Source organism: Musca domestica, unplaced genomic scaffold (assembly GCF_030504385.1).
Source record: "Musca domestica strain aabys unplaced genomic scaffold, Musca_domestica.polishedcontigs.V.1.1 38, whole genome shotgun sequence".
Classification (NCBI taxonomy): Eukaryota; Metazoa; Arthropoda; class Insecta; order Diptera; family Muscidae; genus Musca; species Musca domestica.
The window spans coordinates 6,855,225-6,882,574 of NW_026712324.1; the positions used below are offsets into that span (position 1 = coordinate 6,855,225).

Below are 27,350 nucleotides of genomic sequence, written 5' to 3' on the forward strand. Positions count from 1 at the left end.
TTTTTAATTTTTTCATGAACATTCCGGTTATATTGAAAACTCTAATTTTTTGTTATATTAATTCATAAACTACTGGAATTCTCCGGTAAGTCAGTCATCATTAACAGTTATCCCAAGAAATTCTCAAATCTTTTTAACTCACCTCAAGCATTTGCCATTCATCCTCAGGAAATTGTGTTGGATCCAAAGCATACATCGACACGCACGGACGAAATGGTACGACGGCAAATTGTTCAAAAACATCTACTGTTTTCTGGAGACCATTGCGCAAGGTCACATTTATTTCATGTGGCCAATCCAATTCACTGGAAGCGTCATAGCAATCTGTGCCATTGTGCACCTGACCATAGGGACAACAGAAATTAACACAAGGCTTTAGTTTACAAATACAACCACGCAGATGTGGAGCAACTCGTGTCTGGGTCACAGGATCCTTGTAAACATAGTTATAGACTCCGATAAGATTGTGTGGGATAATAACGCCATCGTGTAGATACGAGCCGTTAGCAAATCTCTTATCGGCTGTAACATTTACCGTTTGAAAGAAGAAACATGGCGTGTGGAAATCACCGCGTAAATGGGATTTTTCCAATTCATCTATGGACGCCGTGGCCCATAGTTCCGGAACAAATATAAATATGTAGATTAAAATTATGATGGGTAGCCGTCGCAGATGGGTGGATGTCATTTTTGGTGGCAGGTTTTAAAATTCCAAGTTGATGAGGGGTATTAAAGCTGTAAAGCAAAAGTAAAGAAAATTATTAAAATTAGAGTTGTTCGTAAGCATATTGATAAAATTATTTTATTTACACTTCCACCTAGCCCAAGATTTTGACACTGCCTTTTTTTTTTGTTAATTATATACGGCAATTTAATTCCTTTTGTTATTTCTTATTCCAAGAAACTTCGCCACAGTTTGAACATAACTGCTGTTTCACATTCCTTCCCAATCCCAATGTCCCAATTCATTGGCTAACTGCCGCCTAGTTCCACACACACACACGCGCGCATCCACCTAATTGTGTCCTGCTGGCGCATTGTCAACAACCTCTTTAAATATTTGTTAAACTACACGGTCTTTTGACGTATCCTTTAAATGTTGTCGTCGTCATTTTGTTGGTGGGTGACGGTCTGCGTGTCATTAATCATTTTAATATTTTCTATACACACATACGTACTTCATTTATTTATTTATTAATATCAATTATCGATTATAAAAATATTAGGGTGTACTGAACTCCATGTCGACATCATGATAACGAAAAGTTAACCTTTTGTGACATTATGTAGTTTAGGATCTCCATGGTAAAACGTAAATAAATGTAACTTTTACCTATTATTTTTAAAAAAGAAATATAATGTCCTTACACCCTTACGTCTATTTACACACGCCCCACTATCAGACACGCATAAATAATCGAAGTTATCTTTAAGCAAATACTAATGTCAAACTGTCAATAATTCTGCAAATATTACGAATTTCCCCATCAAATGTTAGAAGTGAGGGTTGTTTACACTCAAAGTGAAATAGACGCATCGTCATCTGTCAATTTCTATCCAAACAAAAGCCCAGAGAGTCTTCTTCGCATAGTAGACCAGAGGGTCTTCTCGAACAGAAGAAGACCAGAGGGGCCTCTTCGCATAGAAGACCAAAAAATCTTCTTCACATAGAAAACCAGAGGACTTGGCTCTACTTATATAAGACCTGTAGGTCTCCTCATAAAGGACCTGTAGGTCTTCTTATGGTGAACTAATAGGTCTCCTTATAGAAGACATGTATGCCTTCTTATGGCGAACGTATATGTCTTCTTATAGAAGGCCTATGGGTCTTCTTGCAGAGGACCCAGGACAGGTATGTTTTCTTATAGGAGACCTGAAGGTCTTCTTATAGAGGACCTGTAGGTCTTCTTATAGAGGACCCGTAGGACTTCTTATAGAGAACCTTCAGGTTTTCTTATAGAGGACCTGTAGGTTTTCTTATAACCTTCAGGTTTTCTTATAGAGGACCTGTAGGTTTTCTTATAGAGGACCTGTAGATCTTCACATAGAGGACCCGTAGGCCTTCACATAGAGGACCCGTAGGACTTCTTATAGAGAACCTTCAGGTTTCCTTAAAGAGGACCTTCAGGTCCTTTAGAGGACCTATAGGTCTTCTTCGCCTAGAGAAGTATGTCTTCTTGTGGATGACATGTGGGTCTTCTAATGGAGGACCTGTGCGTCTTCTTAAAGAAGACCTATAGGTCTTCTATATAGTATCTATAGGTCTTTTATAGAGAACCTGTAGGACTTCTTATAGAGGACCTGTAATTTTTCTTATAGAGGACCTGTAGGTCTTCTTATGGAGGACCCGTAGGCGTTCTTATAGAGCACCTTCAGGTCTTCTTATAGATGACCTGTAGGTCTTCTTATACAGGACATGTAGGTTTTCTTATAGAGGACCTGTAGGTCTTCTTCGCCTAGAGAAGTATGTCTTCTTATGGATGGCATGTATGTCTTCTTATAGAGGACCTTTAGGTCTTCTTATAGAGGACCTTTAGGTCTTCTTACAGAGAACCTTCAGGTTTTCTTATAGAGGACCTTCAGATCCTTTAGAGGCCCTATAGGTCTTCTTCGCCTAGAGAAGTATGTCTTCTTATGGATGACATGTAGGTATTCTTATGGAGGACCTGTATGTCTTCTTATAGAAGACTTTTAGGTCTTCTTATAGATGACCTGTAGGTCTTCTTATAGAGGACCTGTAGGTCTTCTTATAGAGGACCTGTAGGTTTTCTTATGGAGGACCTGTAGGTCTTCTTATGGAGGACCCGTAGGCGTTCTTATGGAGGACCCGTAGGCGTTATTATAGAGGACGTGTAGGTCTTCGCGCAGAATACCTGTAGATCTTCCTTTAGAGGACCTAAATATCTTCTTCGCCTAGGGGATCAGAGGTTCTTTTCTTATAGAGAAGAAGTATGTCTTCTTATGGATTACATGTAGGTCTTCTTATAGAGGACCTGTGTGTCTTCTTATAGAGGACCTATAGGTTTTCTATAAAGGACAAGTATTTCTTCATATAGAGGACACGTATGTCTTCTAATAGCAGACCTGAACATTTTCTTATAGATGACCTATAGGTTTTCTATAAAGGACCTGTAGGTATTCTTATAGAGGACCTCTAGGTCTTCTTATAGGGGACCTCTAATTCTTCTTATAGAGGACCTCTAGGTCTTCTTATAGAGGACCTCTAGGTCTTCTTATGGAGGACATGTAGGTCTTCTTATGGAGGACATGTAGGTCTTTTTATAAAGGTCCTGTAGGTCTTCTTATAGAGGACCTCTAGGTCTTCTTATAGAGGACCTCTAGGTCTTCTTATAGAGGACCTCTAGGTCTTCTTATAGGGGACCTCTAATTCTTCTTTTAGAGGACCTCTAGGTCTTCTTATAGAGGACCTCTAGGTCTTCTTATAGGGGACCTCTAATTCTTCTTATACAGGACCTTCAGGTCTTCTTATAGAGGAACTTCAGGTCTTCTTACAGAGGACATTCAGGTCTTCTTATAGAGGACCTGTAGGTCTTCTTATAGAGGACCTGTAGGTCTTCTTATAGAGGACCTTTAGGTCTTCTTATGGAGGACATGTAGGTCTTCTTATGGAGGACATCTAGGTCTTCTTATAGGGGACCTCTAATTCTTCTTATAGAGGACCTCTAGGTCTTCTTATAGAGGACCTGTTGGTCTCCTTATAGAGAACCTGTAGGTCTTCTTATATAAAGTATGTCTTCTTTTGGATGACATATAGATCTTTTTATAGAGGACCTGTGTGTCTTCTCAAAGAGAATATGAATGAACTCTTATAGAACACCTGAAGAGATTAATTTACAGTTCTACGAACATTTCTTTTCGAGCCTAAAACGTCCATACATTTTGACATTTGCCGTCACATCCATTATAGTTGTCATGTTTTGGCTTGTTAATGTTACATCGTGTCATTACATTTAGACGCATTGCCCACACATAAAGCTGCGCCGGCAATTTAGTCAATGATCTTCCTTATGCTCCTCCAGCTGTGGCAGATTAGTAGTTAGTCACTCACTTATTTTGTCAGTCAGTCATTGATGGAAATATGATTGTTTGGCGTTAAGTTGTTATTGTGACGTATGTGTGGTATCATATTTTATCGAAGTACGCATGACGTTGGTTATATACATACGAAATATACTATGTATATATATGTGTGTGTATGTCGATGCTTCTATGTCTATTTTGTGGTCAATTTTTTGCTATATCTGTGATAAAAAATAAATATAAGAATAGTTCAAATGTATGTACATATGATGATATTTCGAAACCCCTCACCAACTTCTCTCTGTCTCTGAATTTTGCCTGGATATCTGTCAACAAGGATTTTTTCGTTTTTGAAAACTTAAGAATTTAGAAATACACAACATCGATAAATAACAGCGGAAGTATTGAATGAATTTTCACAGAATTTTCATGTAATACTTCGAACACAATTGGTTGGCATCATATTTGTGGAATGTTTATTTTTTGTTGTCTTTCAACAACAACAACAATAAGAACAACAAAATTACATTTTGTTGATTGGTATTTGGTAATTCATTCCAAATAGTAATTTCACTTTGTTAATTGTCCTTGAATATTGAAATACAACGTGGGAAAATGAGGAGATGATAATGGTCTCCCTTTCGGAAGCGTAATAACGAGTTTGGGTGTGAACTTCTGACAACGGAATATGAATGTAGACACATCAACTTCCCAGGTTGCTTGCTAAGAATTTATTCGTCATTGTGGCAAACTTGTCTCCAAATATTGTTTTACGACCGATATGTAACCGCAGACTACAGAAATTGGTACAATTTGGATTCGGCTGAACCGATTCTGAAATTTGGAATTAAGATTACTGTGGGAGTGTAGGATTGGGTTATGTAGGAAGTTTTGGAAATTCGTACTTATGTGTACTAAATTTGGTACTAAATTTGGTATTTGGCCCAACCGATAGAGCTGGAATGCTGAAATTCAGAATAAGATTTGTACTTGTGTGTACTAGATGATACTAAATTTGTTACAATTTGGTTTTGGTTGAACGAATTGATCCGGAAATTTAAATTGTCGGTATTGGGGTCTCTGCTGGTTAAGGACGTTTAGCAGGCGTAGGTGTAAATGGTATTTATATTGCTTGATATCTGAATTAGGCATTAGGGCCACTGTTAGTGTATGGGATTATTGGGATATGGGATATACTAAAAAGTACTACATATTTATTATTTGGTTAAAGGATTGAGTTGGAAGTCTAAAATTTGGAATTGGAATCACCTTTTTGTGAGGTTTTGTCTTACACATGGCGGGGGATTTGGAAATACGTACTTAAAAGTACAAACATTATTAAATGGTAATCATTTTTGGTATTTTCGGGAAGGAATAGAGCGATAATCTTCGTGAATATGTGGGACAGATGAACCAAAGGTTTTTTTTTCCGAAATTTGGACAAAAAGTATGTCAAAAGTACTAAAATACACAAAATTTAATGCCAATTGGAATTATGTGAGCTTGAAATTTTTATGAGAACAAGTGAAAAAGTATCGGTCGGTTTTGCCGACAGATGTATACCCTCAGCCCTCTTCAGCCTCTACGGAGTAGGTTTTGAAAGAAAGGTCAATATTGACCCTTTCGTATCCCACCTAAATAAATATGATATAAATATTATTATATATAAAAATAATTATATATATAAAAAAAAGTATAGCAGATGGATATAGCAATTGTAAAGAATCGCTGAGTTGCTTCGCAAATTATGATAGATAAAAATAATGAAAATTGTGTCCCTTTGTGGGTGAGGTACCAGAAGGTGTTCGCGGATATATAGCATCTTCACAAGAGATCTGGTGTTAGCAAAAATTATTGTATGTGTGAAATTTGAAGAGAGTTGGATCCTTATTTCGCTTTCTTTGACTGTTATGTTTTTCAAAATTAGATTATTGCTTCCCTTTCTGTGCAGAAAATATTTCGACAATTTGTGGGGGAGTCACCAGAAGAAGTGAACCGATATACTCCATCTTAACACCAGACCATGGCTAATAAAATGATTGGGATGGGTGAAATTTGAAGACAATCGAACTTTTAAATCACACTTTATGAGAGTTGTAATTATTCAAAATTTTGACTATTTGTGGGGGAGGTTCTTGAAGGAGTGAACCGATATTGTCCATTTTCGGACCAGACCTAGCACTGTTGCAAATATTAAGATTTGCAAAGTTGGAAGATTTGCAAAATCGGATCATCGTTTCTCTTTCTGTGCAAAAAATATATGCTTTGAAAATTTCGACCTTTTGTGGGGGAGGTACCAGAAGTAGTGGACCGATATTGCCCATTTTAACACCAGACCTTGGGTTAATATAAATATTTGGATGTATGAAATTTTAAGGCAATTGGACTCTTACATCACATTTTAAGAGAGTTGTAATTATTTAAAATGTTGACCCTTTGTGGGGGAGGTACCAAAAGGAGTGGACCAATATTGTCCATTTTCGCACCAGACCTAGCACTGATGCAAATGTTAGGATTTGCAAAGTTGGAGCAAAATCGGATAATCATTTTTCTTTCTGTGCAAAAAATATATTTTATTTTTGAAAAATTCGACCATTTGTGGGGGAGGTACCAGAAGGAATGGACCGATATATTCCATCTAAACATCAGACCTTGGGTTAATATTAATATTGGGATGTGTAAAATTTGAAGACAATCGGACTCTTAAATCACATTTTATGAGAGTTGTAATTATTCAAAATGTTGACCATTTGTGGGGGAGGTACTTGATGGAGTGGACCGATATTGTCCATTTTCACAGTTGACCTAAAACTGATGCAAATATTAGGATTTGCAAAGTTGGAGCAAAATCGGATTATCCCTTCTCTTTCTGTGCAAAGAATAAATTTTTTGCAAATTTCGACCTTTTGTGGGGGAGGTACCAGAAGGAGTGGACCGATCTTGTCCATCTCCGAACTCGATCTAAGTTTGACAAAAATATTACGATGTACAAAGTTTGGACCAAATCGGATACTCCCTTCGAGAGTTATCATGCGCACCAGCCAGACAGACAGACGGACGGACGGACGGACATCGCTAGATCGACTCCAAATGTTCTGAAACGGATTTGGTCCAAAGAGACCTAGGGTCTAAAACCGTCATTTCGACTAGGCACGTTTTGACCGTAGCCATATGGCTGAGGGTATAATAAAGCTTGGAAATTGGGTTGGTAGGTAAGAAGGTGATTTTGGAAATGATAGTTTTGTATAAATCGAATAATGCACAATTGCACAATTGTTACACAATTTGTAACTTGACATTAATAAATTGGGGCTTTCATATAATATTTATTTTATTTGGGGTGAACAATTCTCTTAATATGAATGCACTCAATATAAACTCCTTATTCCAGATACGAAGTAGCGGGCATTTGCTAGTACCTAATGAAAGTTTAAGGATTCATATGCCTGGCATATATTACTGCAGTGTTTATACCCTCAGCCGTATAGCCAAAACGTGCCTTATCGAATTAAATTTTTTAAAACCCTGGGTCTCTTTGCACAAATCCATTTCAGGATATTTGGAGTCGATCTAGCGATGTCCGTCCGTCCGTCTGTCTGCTGGCTTGTGCGCACAATAACTCTCGAAGGGAGTATCCGATTTGGTCCAAACTTAGTGCATCGTAATATTATTATCACACTAAGATCGAGTTCGGATGTGGGCAATATCGGTCCATCCCTTCTGGTACCTCACCCACAAAAGGTCAACATTTTCAAAAAATAATGCACAGAAAGCGAAAGGATAATCCAAATTTGCTTCAACTTTGCAAATCCTAATATTTGCTTTAGCGCTAGGTCAACTGTGAAAATGGCTCGCTCCACTCCATAAAGTACCTCCACACAAAGGGTTAAAATTTTGAATAAACGTGATGCCGATTGTCTTCAAACTATATACATCACAATATTTTTATTAAACTAAGGTCTGGTGTGAAGGCGGAATATAAATTAAAATTTCGAATATCCGTGAAGCTCAATAAAAGCGAAATTAACAGCCGTTTAGTTTTGAATAACCAAAATCAAAAATCAACAAGTTAAAAAGCAGTAAGTTCGGCCGGGCCGAACTTTTAATACCCTCCACCATTTGCACGAATTTGGAAATTTTCAAAAAATAAAATCCTTAAAAAATTCTGTTAAAATTTTAAAAATACCGAACATAGCCGTTATATTGGGGTCATACATAGGCATTGTTTTTCATAAGCCATTACCATATTCAAATTCAAAACTTGAAATAAACGGTGAATAATGTAGCGAAAACCATCAAATATCGTATATAAATAGATGCCGTTAAATTGGAGCTGTGCGAAGATCTGGACCAGCATAGACAATTTTCTGTCACAGGCTGTAGCATCCATTACGAACTTCAAATACCACATTTCAAACAATTTCGGTGGGTATTGTACCTAAAATCGTCAAAATACCAAATATGGGGAGGTACTGATACATGGGGCCAATACGAAGACCTGGACCCGCACAGACAATTTTTTGTCACAGACTGTAGTATTCATTACGAACTCCAAATACCAATTTTCAAACAATTCCGGTGAATAATGTCGCTAAAATCATCAAAATACCGAATATAGGGAGGTACCGTTATAGGGGGGCTATACGAAGACGTAGACCTGCACAGACAATTTTCCGTCTTAGGGTGTAGTATCCATTTTGAGCTTCAAGTACCAAATTTGAAACAATTCCCGTGAATAATGTCGTTAAAATCATCAAAATACCGAATATCGGGAGGTACCGTTATATGGGGGCTATATGAAAACGTGGACCTACATGGCCCATTTACGAACTTAACCTATTGGAAAAATAAACATGTGTGCAAAATTTTAGGCATCTATCTCAATTCATTCGAAAGATAGCGTGATTACAACAGACAGACAGACAGACGGACATCGCTAAATCGACTTAGAATTTTACGCTGATCAAGAATGTATACACTTTGTTGGGTCTGACATGAGTATTTCGAGGAGTTACAAACGGAATGACAAAGTTAATATACCCTCCATAGTATGGTGGAGGGTATAAAAATCCGAAATAAGCCTCCAATTTTCCTCAAATTTCACACATCACAATATTTTTGTTAACCCAAGGTCTGGTGTACAGATGGAATATATGGGTCCACTCCTTCTGATACCTCCCCCACAAAAGGGTCAATTTTTGAATATCCATGTAGCTCATAAAACGCAAAATTAACATCCGACTCCATTTAGACTCAATATTTCCATCAATTCAAAATCTGTTATATATATATATATATATATGGTACATCCCCCATGGTACGTCTCCACAAAACGCTCAAGGAAAGCGAAATAAGCATCTAACTGTCTTCAAATTTCACACATACGAACATTTTTGCTAAAGATAATGTTTGCGAGCCCCTTCTGGTACCTCGCCCTTCTGGTACCTCAATACTGTCATAATTTGCAAACCATGTCAACTATTCTTTACAACTTGCTACATCCAAATATTTTTCCCAAACAAACCTGGAATATGGAACTTATTTATTTATTTGCATATTTATTTATTTCGCATGAAATTGGATATAAATGTTCGATTTTCTTGTAGCTTTATCCCCGCCAATATTTTTATCTGTATAAGGTGAAGTATGAAAACAGAATACTTCGGTCGACTATTTTAACATTTTCATTTCTTTCATTTTAACATTTTCTAAAAATTATCACACATCTCATATAAAGAACAGGAAGTAGTTAATGTGGTCCAAACCTGGCTCGCCGCAATATTTATAGTATATTTAATTAGGTTCGATACCTACTGCATAGAGGGTTAACAATTTGAATAATCATAACAGAAATCAAAATATATTTAAATAATAGAACAATAGCTGAAGGTCTGTCGGCACAGCCGAGTGATTTTTTTACTCTTGTTTATTTTACAAAACATATTTTCCCCCACCGCAATGATTTCTAAATCATAAGTTCTATTCTAGTACATAGTTCCGTCTTCCATCTTAGAGTATTATCATTAATCCATTATATTTTTCTTTGTTTCTTTGCATTTCATCAATTAGGCATCAGCCCACTTTGTATTTCCCCGAAAATTTAACAGTCGTCCGCCCATAAAAGTATTTAAATATTCACTTCCCTATTGACAGGCAATTTTAACGTGTGTTTTAATTTACTTAATATTCAAGCTATGTCTTTTAGAGCACAATAAGTTGGATCGCTTGGACGTATTCCAAAAATTAAAAAAATCACCCAATCCATTAATATTCAAATCACTGCAAAGTAGTAAAGATTGCCGCCAAAATACGTAAATGTAAAATAAAAATTATGTTGCTCGAATATTTTAGGTTTAGTTTTTTAATGGAGCTAGAGTTTTTAAATTTAAATAAATCTCAATTAAATTAATAGTTTTAGGATTTTTAGGAATTTAAAAGAAAACCCATACAGCTAGTCAATCAATTTAAATTTGTAAATAGAATTTGAAGATAAAGATAAACTTCGTCTAGTATCTACCCTACAAATGCCATACCACCATCATGATTAATTGGAAATTATAAATATATACAGGATGAGATAAAAATGGAGCTAGATTTTGTAAATTTAAATAAATCTCAATTAAATTAATAGTTTTAGGATTTTTAGGAATTTAAAAGAAAAACCACACAGCTAGTCAATCAATTTAAATTTTTAAATAGAATTTGAAGATAAAGATAAACTTCGTCTAGTATCTACCCTACAAATGCAATACCACCATCATGATTAATTGGAAATTAAAAATATATACAGGGTGAGATAAAAAAAAAAAACTGCAACAAAGTCCAACTCCATAATTTTTATATTTTTTTTCAAATTTTATTGAATGAAAGCAAAAAATGTCGGAAATAGCATCAAATTTTAGAATAAGTTTCGTTTTTTTCGAATTGGTCACCTATGGCCTTCAAACGTCACACGCTGCCCGAATGTTGCTCTGCGATATTTTGTCGCATTCCCGACGAAGCGCTTGCTTAAGGTGATCGACACTTTGGAATTTTTTTGTTCCAACATGGTTTTTCAAAATACTCCAGACGCAATAGTCCAATGGATTGGCATCCGGAGATTTCGGTGGCAATTGTGCGCTGAAAATGAAGCGAGGAACCTCTTTTTGTAACAATTCTTGGGTGGCGCGTGCTGAGTGCGATGGTGCTGTGTCCTGTTGCAATGTCCAAGGCCTGCGGCCTAAATGTTTGCGTGCCCAAGGCTTTAATACACCCTCCAGAATATTTTCGCGATAATATTCGGCATTTATTATCGATTAATACGAGCGGAGAGCGACCACCGGCTGTTATGCGGCCCACATCATCACAATGGTTGTCGTTTGAGTTCCGGTGGTCAACCGAAGGTGAACATTTTCAACTGACCTCTTTGGTCAGCTGGACAACGAATGTTTTCTCATCGGAGAAAACCAAATTCGGCAGTTCACCACTTTCGGCCAAGCGAAGCAACTCTTTAGTTCTTTAGAGTCTATTTTCTTTCTATTGCGGTGTAAGTTCTTGAACTTTTTGGAATTTAAATCGCTTTTCCATTCTATATTTGCCGAATGGAATATTGCGATATGTTCGGCTCACGAGCCATTTTTCGGCCACTGCGACGCGGGTTTCGATCAACTCGCTTCATTACTCTTCGAAACATTTCTGCTGATGTTGCTGTTTTCTTTCGTCCACTTTCTTAACGTTGGGCTACCCTACCAGTATCACGGTAACGAGTGATGGTACGAGACACACACACGATTTATTCACATTTAAATGCTGGAATGGTTTAAAAATAGTCACTTGTAGTTTTCCAGCCACATATAAGAAATCACACTATCACGCTTGAATTCCATCACGAATAGCTTTTTTTCTGGAAAATTCTCACCAAAATGCTTTTGTACGCTTGTAAACAATATAATGAGCTGTCACTGGAATAATTTTAACAGCTGTCGGACGAGTGGCTTAGAAATGACAGCAGTCTGAAGTTGGATGCAGCTTTTTTTTATCTCAGCCTGTACTTTGCAGATTATTTCCCATCTGTTTCTTTCCTATTGCATTCAAAACTTCCATCTTCAATACATTCCACTGTATTTCTAATAATTTTCATTAACACAACATCTTTGGCATTAACCTCTGGAATCCAAAATTTCTGTTGTTGATGTGCGCAGCCAGCCAGCCTGCCAGGTTGCTAACAGCGTTGCTGTTTACAGACGATTTATGTTCAATTTGTGTTGTTTGTTTGCGTCTTGGTAAAATTGCAATTTCTATTTTCGTTAGTTAACAAATTCAGAACAGCAACAAAAAATTCCCAAATTCGAATTTTTGTATCAGTCTGGTGTTTTCTATTTAAATGTGAGAGAATTGATTCACCTGAACGAGCCACGAAAGAACGTTTGGATTTTTCAAACCCAATATAGAATGAGAATTTGGCATATGGTTCCCAGTAAATGTTCAGACGTTGTCGTTTTTGTTGGAATTTTGATATTGGTTGCTATACATCTCAAATGTGGAAATAAACAATAATTAGACACGTAACTCTACTATTAAATGAATATTAATTGATCAGAATTTGTAATAATGAAGCATGTCACGATTTGTGATATTTTTTGTGTTTTTTTTTTTTGTGCTTGTGTATTTATTTATTTTTTTTTTTTTGTTAATTTTGCTGTAAACAAAGAACAGCACGTTGTGTGTCAGTTGGGGGAGTATTATGATTGAAATGGTATGATGTTAGATGCAACTTGTAAAATGTTTGACATCATACATAAAGGTTGAGACCAGCATCTGTAATATTCTCATGTATCTGTTCTCATTTTTTTTATAACTGAGGGCCGATTTGTTTCTTTAGGAGGTCCGATTTTTGTTTCAATAGAAAAAAAATCCCTCATTACTGATGGCTGATTTTTTTCTATATAAAAAAAATTCCCTCATTACTGAGGGTCGATTTTTTTCTATAGAAAAAAATCCCTCATTACAGAGGGTCGATTTTTTTTCTATAGAAAAAAAAATCCCTCATTACAGAGGGTCGATTTTTTTATAAAAAAAAATCCCTCATTACAGAGGGTCGATTTTTTCTATAGAAAAAAAAATCCCTCATTGCAGAGGGTCGATTTTTTTCTATAGAAAAAAAAATCCCTCATTCCAGAGGGTTGATTTTTTTCTATAGAAAAACAAAATCCCTCATTACAGAGGGTCGATTTTTTTCTATAGAAAAAAATCCCTCATTACAGAGGGTCGATTTTTTTCTATAGAAAAAAATCCCTCATTACAGAGGGTCGATTGTTTTGTATAGAAAAAAATCCCTCATTACAGAGGGTCGAATTTTTTTCCATAGAAAAAAAATCCCTCATTACAGAGGCTCGATTTTTTCTATAGAAAAAAATTCCTCAATACAGAGGCTCGATTTTTTTCTATAGAAAAAAATCCCTCATTTCTGAGGGTCGATTTTTTTCTATAGAAAAAAATTCCCTCATTTCTGAGGGTCGATTTTTTTCTATAGAAAAAAATTCCCTCATTTCTGAGGGTCGATTTTTTTCTATAGAAAAAAATTCCCTCATTTCTGAGGGTCGATTTTTTTCTATAGAAAAAAATTCCCTCATTTCTGAGGGTCGATTTTTTTCTATAGAAAAAAATTCCCTCATTTCTGAGGGTAGATTTTTTCTATAGAAAAAAAATCCCTCATAACAGATTGTCCAATTTTTCCTATAGAAAAAAATCCCTCATAACAGATTGTCCACTTTTTTCTATAGAAAAAAATCCCTCGTAACAGAGTGTCGAATTTTTTCCATAGAAAAAAATCCCTCGTAACAGAGCGTCGCTCTTTACCTTGATACTGGTATCGTAGACCGACGTTAAAGAAGTAGACGGAAGAAAATAGCAACATCAGCAGAAATGGTTCGTAAAGTAAAAAAGCGACTTGATCGAAACCCGCGTCGCAGTGGCCGAAAAATGGCTCGTGATCTGAACATATCGCAACATTCCATTCGGCAAATATTGAAAAATGAGCTCGGGGTAAAGCCATTGAAATTCCAAAAAGTGCAAGAACTTACACCGCAACAGAAAGAAAATAGACTCAAATAAGCTAAAGAATTGCTTCGCTTGGCCGAAGGTGGTGACTGCCGAATTTGGTTTTCTCCGATGGGAAAAAATCGTTGTCCATCAATTTGTAAACAAACTAAATGAACGTGTTTACTTGCCAAAGAGGTCAGTTGAAAATGTGCACCTTCGGTTGGCCACCAGAACTCAAGCGCCGGCCATGGTAATGGTGTGGGCCACCATAACAGCTCTCTGCTCGTATTAATCGAGCGTTGCATCTGAATAAATTTCGAATATTATCGCGAAAATATTTTAGACGGTGTATTAAAGCCTTGGGCACGCAAACATTTTCGCCGCAGAACTTGGACATTCCAACAGGACTCAGCACCATCGCACTCAGCCAGCACCACCCAAGAATGGTTACAAAATGAGGTTCCTCGCCTCATTCACAATGGCCACCAACATTTTCAAAATCACCTCTTTATCACAAACCAACCACCAGCAGGGACCCCAAAGCCAAATTTCAAAATTCCATCCTCATGCATTCACTCTTAACCAAACTGTTCCAAATTTAGTACCATTTAGTACAGCTCGCACACTTAATACACATTTCCGAAACCCTCCTATCCAACGTTGGTTCTCATACCAACCATACCAAGTTTCAAGTTCACATAATATTTGTCCAAATTTGGTCCATATCTTCATAAATCACTCAAATTACCCTAGTTTCACTTTGATATCATATCTCATTGGAGCATTCTGCTAAACTTTTACACACCACGGAAAAAATATTTGTATAGTCTCCTACCCCCAAAAACTCTGTTGCCTCCCAACATAATTTTTTTTCAGAGGGGCGTTTATTCTTTGTTCAAATAAATTTATCAAAACATTCACTCAGTCCGCTCGTTAGACCGACAATCAAACGGGCCATGAATGGATTTGTAGGTTTGACACTTCTGTTCTTATCTGACTTCTGTGGCAGAACTCAATTGTAGATAGAACAGCACCGAACCAAATTTTTTATAATTATTTGCATGCGTTGCCTGCCGCCCATGTCCCCCCATTTCGAAATGTTTGATTTTCTCCCTTTCGAAAGATGAGGTGTGGTGGAGGATAAAGTCTTACCGAAGGGAGGCATGTTTGTCCTTCCCTTATATCATTTGGTGGGCAATTAATTTGAATAATTACTGTCGCCTAAAGTGCCAAGTCAAAATAATATTTATGAACATTTTGCCTATTTATTTCTCTTATTTTTCGGTTGATAAAATATTTAGCAAATAAAAATAATTTATGTTTAATTTGTTAAGCAGGGAGTCGTAAAATTGCCGTGGGCGTATACGTACTCTATTTGCAAATGGCAAATTTTATATGGATAAAATACATAAATTTGATTAAATTTATTTGATTACATAACTTAATTTAATGAATATAAAATAATGGATTACCAACATTAAAAGTGAAATATCACAATTTGTAATTATGGGGAATGAGTGCTTAAAGGGAAACCATTATCTTCCACGGCGAATTTTGGTTTTGTGTCTACAAAAGCCACACTATTTGTCGCCTTTTAATACTCGTTTGGCTTAAGTTCTTGTATTTACTGAGTCTTCAGGCCTAAGTTTTTATGGAAAATAATGTAAGTACTCATTCAAAGATTTCGCAAGGAAGGGAGGGGTCTTTCTACCTATAAGGAATTCAAAAATATAAACTTCGACCATATATTTTTTAAAATGTAGCAAGAATCTTTAAATTACACTGTGCAACAAAAACAAGATAATTACGGAGAAAATCCAGGAGTAGAACTAAAAAAGAAGTCACGTCTACCGGCGTTTTGAAAGCTTATATCACAAAGTAACCTAAATAAGGGGGCAAGTTCCACCCTCTTCCACATTTTTTCCGTTCATTTCCTTCCTGCAATATTGCAGATAGTCAACGAGTCAACAAAGGGTTATTTTTCATCCTTCTTTTTGAATATGATTAAAAACTCCATTAAAACGTGATCGTAGCATGTCACAATACTCCACAAAATTATTTATCATAAAATTCTACTATAAGTCCTAGACCACGTTAAAAGGCTTAATTTTACCTAAACGCCTGGAATTCGTATGTATTAACAAGTAAATAAGTCAAAAAGTATCAGTATCAGTCACTTTGCCGACAGATGTATATCCTCAGCTAATGATCGATTATTTAAATATATTTTGATTTCTATTTAAAATTGTTAATCCTAGTAGTAGATCCCGAAGCAATGGACCAATATTGTCGTACCTAAATAAATAAGATATAAATATTGCGACTTGCCAGGTTTGTAATATATTGACTGCTTCCATTTTCATACTTCATCAAATAGAGATAAAAATATGGGCAACATCACAAGAAAATCGAACATTTATGACCAGTTTTATCATTGACTTGTTTCGACAGATACAATTATTGAAAATTGTGACCCTTTGTGGGTGAGGTACCAGAAGGGGTTCGCAGATATAAGTTAACGGCTCACCCTAATAAACATCAAACTAAATATGCAAACCAACTAGTAAACATTCCCATCATTATGCTGCGCAAGCAGTGCGCAAGCAGTCCGACAAATCAACAGGAATATGACACCAGGGCAGTCATCCGCCACAAACACGCGCACTAATACCAGCGCACCGCAAGTGATGACTCAGCGTAATAACGAGCACGACCAGGCTGCAGTATAATATTAGTTTTTAAGTTGAAGGATTCATAATTGTAAATCCAACAAGAGAGGTGCATAGCACCGCAACATAAATGTTAGTAACAAAATAAAGAAACACCATAGCAGTGTGAAATAAACTTTAACTTCTAACATTAACTGGCGCCCAACAACTACAAGGATCAACACATCCTAGAACCCAACAACCACAAGGATTAAAACATCCCAACAGCCGGTACGAGAACCGTTCCTGAGTAGGAGTACGAAAAGGATGTTACGTAAGAACTAGCGGACTACCGGGATATAAGGAAAATGATCAAATTATTATTAGTAAGTTATTATAAATTTAACAAAAGTAAAAAAGAAGAAATGTTAAAATAAAATTAAACAAAATAAGGAATAACACAGAAAGTGAAAGTGTGAAATCTAATTTACAAAAAATCATATTTGTGCTAGAATACGTTTAACAAAAATAACAAAGTAAAAAGAAAGAAATGTTAGAGTAAGGTAAAACAAAAAATAAAGTGTGACATCTAAATTTACAAAAAAATCATATTTGTGCGAAATTAACAAATGTAAGAAATATGAAATGTTAGATTAAGTTAAACAAAAAAATAGAGTGTGGCATCCAAATTTAAAGAGTCATATCCGTGCTGAAATAAGTTTAAAGAAATTTTGATAATAGATTTGTGACGAGAACTAGGATTTGGTGTTTCTTTTTCTCCTTTTTTTCGAGCGGCCAATGCCGGAAGATTTAGACAACTTAATAACAAGGGTCGAAGCTATGAGTGTTTCAGGACAGACATCTTCGCCTTCTGGGGCAGCTCCCGTAAGGTTTAATCCCTTTACGGAAAGTCAGACTAATGAGGTGAAACGAATAATAAGTGAGACGGTGGCAAACCTTCTCAAACAGGGGGAGGATGTTACCGCCACTAAAGATGTCGACATAGAAGGATCTGGGGATATCTCAGAAGGAGAGAGAATACCAGACATAGTGAAGACGTTAAGGGAATTCTCGGGCAAGCCAGGAGAATTTAGTTCGTGGAGGAAAGCTGTTGATAGGATCATGAACATTTATGAGTCACAAAGGGGAACAACCAAATACTTCACAATTCTACACACTGTTAGGCATAAAATTGTTGGTGAGGCCGACACGGCTTTGGAGTCTTATCGGACCCCATTAAATTGGAAAGCGATAAGAAAGTGTTTAGTGCTTCATTTTTCAGATAAGAGAGATATTTCGACCTTAGAGTATCAAATGACCGTCCTATCTCAGGGTGGGCAAACCATAACAGATTTTTACCAGAAGGTTTACCACCATTTGTCTTTGATTCTGGACAAGATTGATTGTCTGGATATAGGGAACGAGGCTTTGGATGTATTGACCCAAACATATAGGGACAAGGCTTTGGACACCTTTGTTCGAGGACTTAATGGTAATCTTCCAAGCTTAATGAGTGTTACAAACCCGACAAGTTTGCCTCAGGCTCTAAATGCCTGTTTAAAATTAGGTAATCTAGGTGTGCGTATTCAACACGCTACCGAGAAAGGATCTAGACCAAACAGGATCCCCCAAACTAACCCTCCTAGACATTTTTACCCACAGCTGACGATTGGTGATAGGAATTTTCAAGGTGACCAAAGGTACAGAGGCCCTACTCAATATCGTTATCGGAATTTCCGAAGTGGAGAACAACAATACGGAGGGCCGGCGAACTTTTCGAATCGACCTCCAGTAGTGAATAATTTTGGACACCCCCAATACGGAGGATACAGACCCCCACTTCCTCCTAAACCTGCTGTACCAATGGACGTGGATCAATCAATACAGACTAGGCAGGTAAACTATCAGAATAGGCCACAGTTGAGTAATGCTTTTAACAATGTTCAGCCTAACTCTAAGAGAAATAATTCAGGAAATATTCATCAGCCGCAAAAGCAGCAGAGAATGTTTAATGTTGAGGCCCAAATACGTGAGGATGCAGAGCCGGATGAAATGAATGGTTCTGATGAACAGGAATATGAGGTTTCCTATGACGAAGCGTACGAGGAGGATCTAGACGATCAGTTGGCAATTGTAGATGACGTTAATTTTTTAGACTAGCTTCAACGTTGCCATACCTCCCTTTCAGAATGAAAAATGGCAACGAACTTAAATTTCTTATAGACACCGGTTCGAACAAAAATTATATTAATGGCAAATTTATTAGAAACCCTCTAAAGAACCAGAAACCTTTTCATGTTAAGTCCGTAGGCGGCATAGTTAGTATAGAGACCCATAGTTTTATTGACATTTTTAATTGCGGGATCGGAAAGTTAGAATTTTACATCCTTCCTGGTCTAGAGACCTTTGATGGGATAATAGGGAATGATACCCTGAAATCTTTGAATGCAGTGATTTACACTTGGAGATCCTATCTCACAATTCTGGATGGAAAGAAATTTCCTTTGAAAGAGCTGCAAATTGATGAGATTAATAACATGAATCTACGTTTAAATCATCTAAATCCCGAAGATGAAAAAGAAGTCAGGAATATTTTGGATGACCATCCAAACCTTTTTGCAGATCCCAATAAAAAACTCACTTATTCAACAATCGTACAAGCTGAAATTAATACGAGTAGTGATAGTCCAGTTTATTCAAAATCCTATCCGTATCCAATGGCACTGAAATCCGAAATTGACAAACAGATAGAAGAACTATTAAGGGACGGGATAATTCGCCCTTCCAGGTCCGCATATAATGCTCCAGTTTGGATAGTACCAAAAAAACCAGATGCTTCAGGTGTGAAAAAATACCGCATGGTTATTGACTATAGGAAACTTAATGAGATAACTAGACCTGACAGATACCCCATACCTGAAATTACAGAAATCTTGGCTAACTTAGGCGAACAGAAATACTTTTCCACCATAGATTTAAAGAGCGGATTCCATCAGATTCCACTTAGGGAATCCGATATTGAGAAAACAGCCTTTTCCGTCAAGAATGGAAAGTTCGAGTTCACAAGACTACCATTTGGACTACGTAACGCGTCTGCAATATTCCAAAGAGCTCTAGATGATATTCTTAGAGAGCATATAGGGAAACGGTGCTACGTCTACATTGATGACATTTTGATATTTGGTAGGACTAAAAAGGAACACATTGAAAATTTGAGGATAATATTCCGCACTTTGGAAGACTCTAATCTGAAAGTTCATTTGGACAAGAGTGAATTCTTAAAGGAAGAAATTGACTTCTTAGGGTTCAATGTAAAGGAAGGAGGTTTTTCTGCAAACCCAGACAGACTTAAGGCCATAGTTAATTTCCCTCAACCTAGAACAGTTCATGACTTGCGATCGTTCCTGGGTTTGACCGGACATTATCGGAGATTCATAAGGGGCTATGCTCAAATAGCCAAACCACTAACTTCCATGATGAGAGGCGATATAGGGAAAACCCCGAGAAACCAGTCAAAAAAAATCAGTGTCAATTTGAATTCCGAACAGATTGAAAGTTTCAAACAGCTCAAGAACTGTTTGGTATCGGAGGAAGTCGTTTTGAACTATCCCGACTTTGATAAGCCCTTTGAACTCACTACTGACGCCTCGAAATACGCTTTAGGAGCAGTTTTATCGCAAGGCAATAGACCTATCACATACCTTTCTAGAACTCTCAGTAGGGCAGAAGAGGAATATGCGACAAATGAGAAAGAAATGCTGGCGATAATTTGGGCTTTAAAGGAATTGAATTGTTACTTGTATGGAGCAAGAAGCATAAAGATATTTACCGACCATCAACCTTTGACATTTGCGCTAAGCAACAAGAACACAAATGTGAAGATGAAGAAGTGGAAGGCACAGTTAGAAGAATATAATTACGAGTTAATTTATAAACCAGGTAGCACGAATGTAGTCGCGGACACGCTATCGAGACCACCAGTGACAGATGTTAACTCCCTAACGCCCACGGTTCACAGTGCCGAGGACTCATCGGAAGACCTAATTCCTTCCGCTGAGGTGCCAATAAATACCTTCAAAAATCAGATCATTATTGAGGAATCATCAGCTTCCTCATATGAATTTAACATTGTATTTCCCTCCTACCATAGACATATCATTAAAGAAACCAGTCTAGCGGAATCAGATCTGAAAGTCATATTAAAGAGATACTTAAATCCTACAGTAGTCAACGGCATCAAGACCTCAGAGCCAGTTATGCTTATGATTCAAGCACTGTACCCTCATCACTTCAGAAACATTAAAGTACGATTCGCTCGAACAATGGTTGAAGATGTTACTGATGAGGAGAGACAAAAACAAATCATTATTGAGACTCACAACAGAGCACATAGGAATAATGCCGAGAATAGGAGACAAATTTTAGAGAGCTATTACTTCCCTTCCATGACTAGGAAAATAAAGAATGTGATCAATATCTGTAAAGTATGTAAAGAAAATAAGTATGAGCGACATCCGAACGCTCCCAAACTTAATAAGACACCTATGCCAACTTATCCTGGGCATACAATCCACATAGATATCTTCTCTACAGACAAGTTTCGAGTTTTAACCGCAATAGACAAATTTACAAAATTCGCAGTAACCAGAATGATAAATGGCAAAGGCATTGAAGACATTAGGAAACCATTGAGAGAAATAATTTTCTACTTTGGGGTCCCGAAGTCAATTGTATTTGATAACGAACGATCTTTCAATTCTCAGACCATTCGGTTTATGTTGGAAGACGAACTTGGCATGGAAATTTTTACGGCACCGCCTTATAAGAGCGAGGTTAATGGGCAAATAGAGAGATTCCATTCGACCTTATCGGAAATTATGCGTTGCAGTAAGTGTGAGCGACCCGATTACTCTTTTGAGGAGCTATTGCAAGATAGCGTTAACAAGTACAATCACACAATACATTCGTCAATTGGAAAGAAACCCGTAGATCTATTTTTTGGACGACCGACGACCTTTGGACCAGAGGACTACGAAAGGACTCGCCTTAACAACTACGAAAGACTCTTGAGGAAACAGGAAAATGATTTGGCAAATCATAATCGTGTTAGGGAAGAACCAAAAGAATATCAAGAAGGTCAGAAAATATTTGTCAAACAGAACAAGAGATTAGGAACCAAATTATCTAAACGTTTCAAAGAAGAAGTTGTAAAGGAGAATAGGCACTCAACTGTCCTGACTCAATCAGGGAGAATAGTCCATAAGAGTCATATCAGAAACTGACTTACTTATTTACCGGGTTTCCAGTTCTTAATTACAGGTTGCCTAGGGGTCACAGAAATATTGGACTACTCTCAATCAGAAGTGGTTCTTATAGAGAGTGGAATAGGAAAAATACAAACAGGGACATTCAAAATTTTGCATGTTATTAACATCAAGGAATATCATGACACTCTAGAGAGGATCAAGGACGACTTGGCCAAAGGAATTCCAGACAACCACCCACTACTCCCCTTCCTACATAATGACATCACTACCCTATCTCACCTTATAAATCGGCTAATGCCTGAAGAGAGATCTAAAAGATCTCTTGATGAGATTGGAACGGCGTGGAAATGGCTGGCAGGTAGTCCAGACCATGATGACCTTATGCTTTTGAAAAACAAAATCAATGAGTTAACAGACAACAGCAATAACCAGTTAATAATCAACAGAGATCTAATAGAAAGAATGCAGGAGATAACGAATGCGACAAATAGTATTTCAAAAATTTTAAAGACTAGTGAGGACTTCCGTAATACCCTCATATTGCAGGCAAAGTACAAAGTTGAAATTTTAAAGGAGGAAATAACGAATATTAATTCGGCCATTCATTTAACAAAATCCAACATTGTAAACACATTTATTTTATCGGAAATAGAAATTAGAAAAATAGAAGAAATATTTAATCAAGATGAAATCCCGTTTCAAAACATTGAACAAGCTTTAAATTTCGCACGAATAAAAATTGTAAACAATAGTACTAATATAATTTACATTATAAGCATTCCCAAAACTGTAAAAGAAATTTGTAATGTCATAACCATAAGACCTGTAAAAAATCAAAATACTGTTTTAAATCTTGATTATAAGAAAATTGTAAAATGTGAAAGAGCAACATTTGGAATTAAAAGTCCTTGTCAAAAAATAAATGGTATTGAATTATGTCTAGAATCTAATGTAGCCAATATAACAAACAATACATGTATTCCTAAATTAGTAACTAATAGCCCACATAATTGTTCAATAGTAAATGCAGATCACATTAATAATTTAGAGGAAATAGAACCTGGATTAATTTTGATAAATAACATAAAAGAAAATATTGTCATAAATGGAAACGAAAAAAATGTAACAGGAACTTATTTAATAAGATTTAGTAATTCTACAATTAGGATAGGCAACAAAAATTTCACCGTCGAAGAAGCTGCTTACTCCAAACCGTTGCCTGCGCTACTAAAACACTCAGCTAGAAACAACTACACCGAAGAAATACTATCTCTACAACTACTAAAAACGTTGCACGTGAAAAGTAATAAAAGAATCGAGCGTCTAAATACTGAATTCAAGACCAGTTTATGTTTTAACATCAGTCTCATATTAGCATTGGTCATCCTCCTGATGGCAGTAAAAATGAGGCAAAGGCGCAAAACTAGTATGAAAATTATAAAAATGACCCCACATGAAGGAATGTCTAGACCTCAAATAGAGATGACTGTGTCAGAAAGCCAATTGGCAGCCGGCACAACAGAATCTGTTATCAAAACAAAACAACTATCAAACCACAATATTAACTTGAATCAACGCGGCAGTCTTTATAATCTGCCATATTTCTAAACACATCAATCGAGACGCTTGATAATTCGAGAGGGAGGAGTTAACGGCTCACCCTAATAAACATCAAACTAAATATGCAAACCAACTAGTAAACATTCCCATCATTATGCTGCGCAAGCAGTGCGCAAGCAGTCCGACAAATCAACAGAAATATGACACCAGGGCAGTCATCCGCCACAAACACGCGCACTAATACCAGCGCACCGCAAGTGATGACTCAGCGTAATAACGAGCACGACCAGGCTGCAGTATAATATTAGTTTTTAAGTTGAAGGATTCATAATTGTAAATCCAACAAGAGAGGTGCATAGCACCGCAACATAAATGTTAGTAACAAAATAAAGAAACACCATAGCAGTGTGAAATAAACTTTAACTTCTAACATTAACTTATATATTATCTTCACAACAGATCGTGTGTTAGCAAAAATGTTTGTGCATGTAAAATTTGAAGAGAGTTGGATGCATATTTGAGCGTTTTTTTTTAATCTTGAACTCTATGTGGGGAAGGTACCAGAAGAAATGGTCCGATCTCTGCCATCTTTATAACAGATCTTTTGTTGATAGAAATATTGTGATGTTCGAAGTCTGAATGGAATCGGATGTTAGTTACGCGTTTTATGAGCTTCAGGGGTATTCATTATTTTGACACTATGTGGAGGAGGTACCAGAAGGAGTGGACCGAGATATTCCATCTTCATACCAGACCTTGGGTTATTAAAAATATTGCGACGTGTGTAATTTGAAGACAATCGGACTTTTACATAATATTTTATATTATATTATATTATATTATATTATATTATATTATATTATATTATATTATATTATATTATATTATATTATATTATATTATATTATACATTTTGGGGGGGGGGGGGGGGGGGGGTAATTGATGGAATGGACCGATGTTGTCCATTTTCGCACCTGATAAAAATATTAGGATTTGTAGGTTAGGTTAGGTTGAAAAAGAGGGGCAAAACAATTTCGCCTCAAGCCTTTTGGGCATCCACTTAAGCCAGTATAGGCCTGTTGTGCGCTCTAGTCAGAGGGGTTTTACCGAGGAAGACGTGCAGTAACAGTCTGTCATAATTGAAATTCTGTTGCCTTTATGAAATTCTTTAACTGTTTTATATCATTTACCATGATCCGACTAAGGTCTGGTATAGTGTCGCTCCCTAAGAATTGGGCTCTGATATTAGCAAACGCTGGGCATATACAGAGAAAATGTTCCAAAGTTTCGTCGTCTTCCCTGCACGCCCTGCGTATGTTATTATCTGTGCAACCTATCTTGTATAGATGAGCTTGTAGGCCCAGGTGCCCCGTAAGGATGCCTGTCACCTCACTGATCTCCTTCTTGCCTAGCAATAAAAGATTGTTCGTTTTTATCTCATTTGGGTCACCCCACAGGATTTTCGTGGTTTTCCCTACGCCCTCTTCGTTCCATAAGGATATATGGGCGTTTTTTGCCCATGTCTTTAACATTAGACGTGATTAGACGTTAGGATTTGTAAGGTTAGAGCAAAATCGGATTATCTTTTCTCTTTTCGTGCAGTAAAATATTTTTTATTTATTTATTTTTTTGACCTTTTTTGGGGGAGGTACCAGAAGGATTGGACCGATATTACCCATCGATCGACTCCAAATGTCCTGAAACGGATTTGGTCCTAAGATACCTAGGATCTAAACCGTTATTTCGATGAGGCACGTTTTGGCCTCAGCCATATTGCTAGATATGGTATATATCATTTCAAACGGCCAAAACGTACCTCATCGTAATAACGGCCTTGTGTCACCTTAATATCGATGAACATTTATTCACTTTTGCGCATTTTCTAACAATATTTCGAAAAGTACTTCAATATTTCCTCGGCCGGAAGAAAAGATTTTCCAAAGCTGTTTATTTGTTCTTGTAGAATAGGTAAATACCTTGCGATATGTCTGTCATACAGCTTGTTCGTCACACGATTTATCAATTCGAAATATTATCTATTTAATGTACCAAGTAAATTATTTTTCCAAAAATGAATCTTCCGACATTCACCGAACTATTTTCTTCCCGGAAGGAATATCGTATTGATGCAACCTTATAATCTTGAGCAAGTAAATAAGTCAAAAAGTATCAGTATCAGTCACTTTGCCGACAGATGTATATCCTCAGCTAATGATCGATTATTTAAATATATTTTGATTTCTATTTAAAATTGTTAATCCTAGTAGTAGATCCCGAAGCAATGGACCAATATTGTCGTACCTAAATAAATAAGATATAAATATTGCGACTTGCCAGGTTTGTAATATATTGACTGCTTCCATTTTCATACTTCATCAAATAGAGATAAAAATATGGGCAACATCACAAGAAAATCGAACATTTATGACCAGTTTTATCATTGACTTGTTTCGACAGATACAATTATTGAAAATTGTGACCCTTTGTGGGTGAGGTACCAGAAGGGGTTCGCAGATATATATTATCTTCACAACAGATCGTGTGTTAGCAAAAATGTTTGTGCATGTAAAATTTGAAGAGAGTTGGATGCATATTTGAGCGTTTTTTTTAATCTTGAACTCTATGTGGGGGAAGGTACCAGAAGAAATGGTCCGATCTCTGCATCTTATAACAGATCTTTTGTTGATAGAAATATTGTGAGTTCGAAGTCCTGAATGGAATCGGATGTTAGTTACGCGTTTTATGAGCTTCAGGGTATTCATTATTTTGACACTATGTGGAGGAAGGTACCCAGAAGGAGTGGACCGAGATATTCCATCTTCATACCAGACCTTGGGTTATTAAAAATATTGCGAAGTGTGTAATTTGAAGACAATCGGACTTTTACATAATATTTTATATTATATTATATTATATTATATTATATATTTATATTATATTATATTATATTATATTATTAATTTATTATAATTATATTATATTTATATTTATATTATATTATATTATATTATATTATATTATATTATATTATATTATATTTATTATAGTATTATATTATATTATATTATATTATATTATATTATATTATATTATATTATATTATATTATATTATATTATATTATATTATATTTATTATATTATATTATATTATATTATATTATATTATATTATATTATATTATTATATTATATTATATTATATTATATTATATTATATTATATTATATTATTATATTATATTATATTATATTATATTATATTATATTATATTATATTATATTATATTATATTATATTATATTATATTATATTATATTATATTATATTATATTATATTATATTATATTATATTATATTATATTATATTATATTATATGATATTATATTATATTATATTATATTATATTATATTATATTATATTATATTATATTATATTATATTATATTATATTATATATATATTATATTATATTATATTATATTATATTATATTATATTATATTATATTATATTATATTATATTATATTATATTATATTATATTATATTATATTATATTATATTATATTATATTATATATATTATATTATATTATATTATATTATATTATATTATATTATATTATATATATTATATTATATTATATTATATTATATTATATTATATTATATTATATTATATTATATTATATTATATTATATTATATTATATTATATTATATTATATTATATTATATTATATTATATTATATTATATTATATTATATTATATTATATTATATTATATATTAGTTATAATTATGCAAAATGTTGACAC

At 35.4% G+C, this 27,350-nt stretch overlaps 2 protein-coding genes across 6 annotated transcripts in view; one reads left to right on the forward strand and one right to left on the reverse strand.

The window, feature by feature from the left end:
• LOC101889113 (G-protein coupled receptor Mth2) overlaps positions 1-27,350 on the forward strand; it is a 361,585-nt gene that overhangs the window by 23,181 nt on the left and 311,054 nt on the right. The gene's annotated exons all lie outside the window — the stretch shown is intronic.
• Positions 1-27,350, reverse strand: part of LOC101897422 (G-protein coupled receptor Mth2) — an 87,636-nt gene that overhangs the window by 15,206 nt on the left and 45,080 nt on the right. For all 4 annotated transcript variants that reach the window (XR_009342891.1, XM_059126404.1, XM_059126405.1 and 1 more), the window contains exon 3: positions 143-735. Coding sequence is in view for 3 of the 4 variants with exons in the window: in XM_059126404.1 (XP_058982387.1) it covers positions 143-688 (546 nt within the window). In the remaining variant the exon portion in view is untranslated. The remainder of the gene's footprint in view (positions 1-142; positions 736-27,350) is intronic.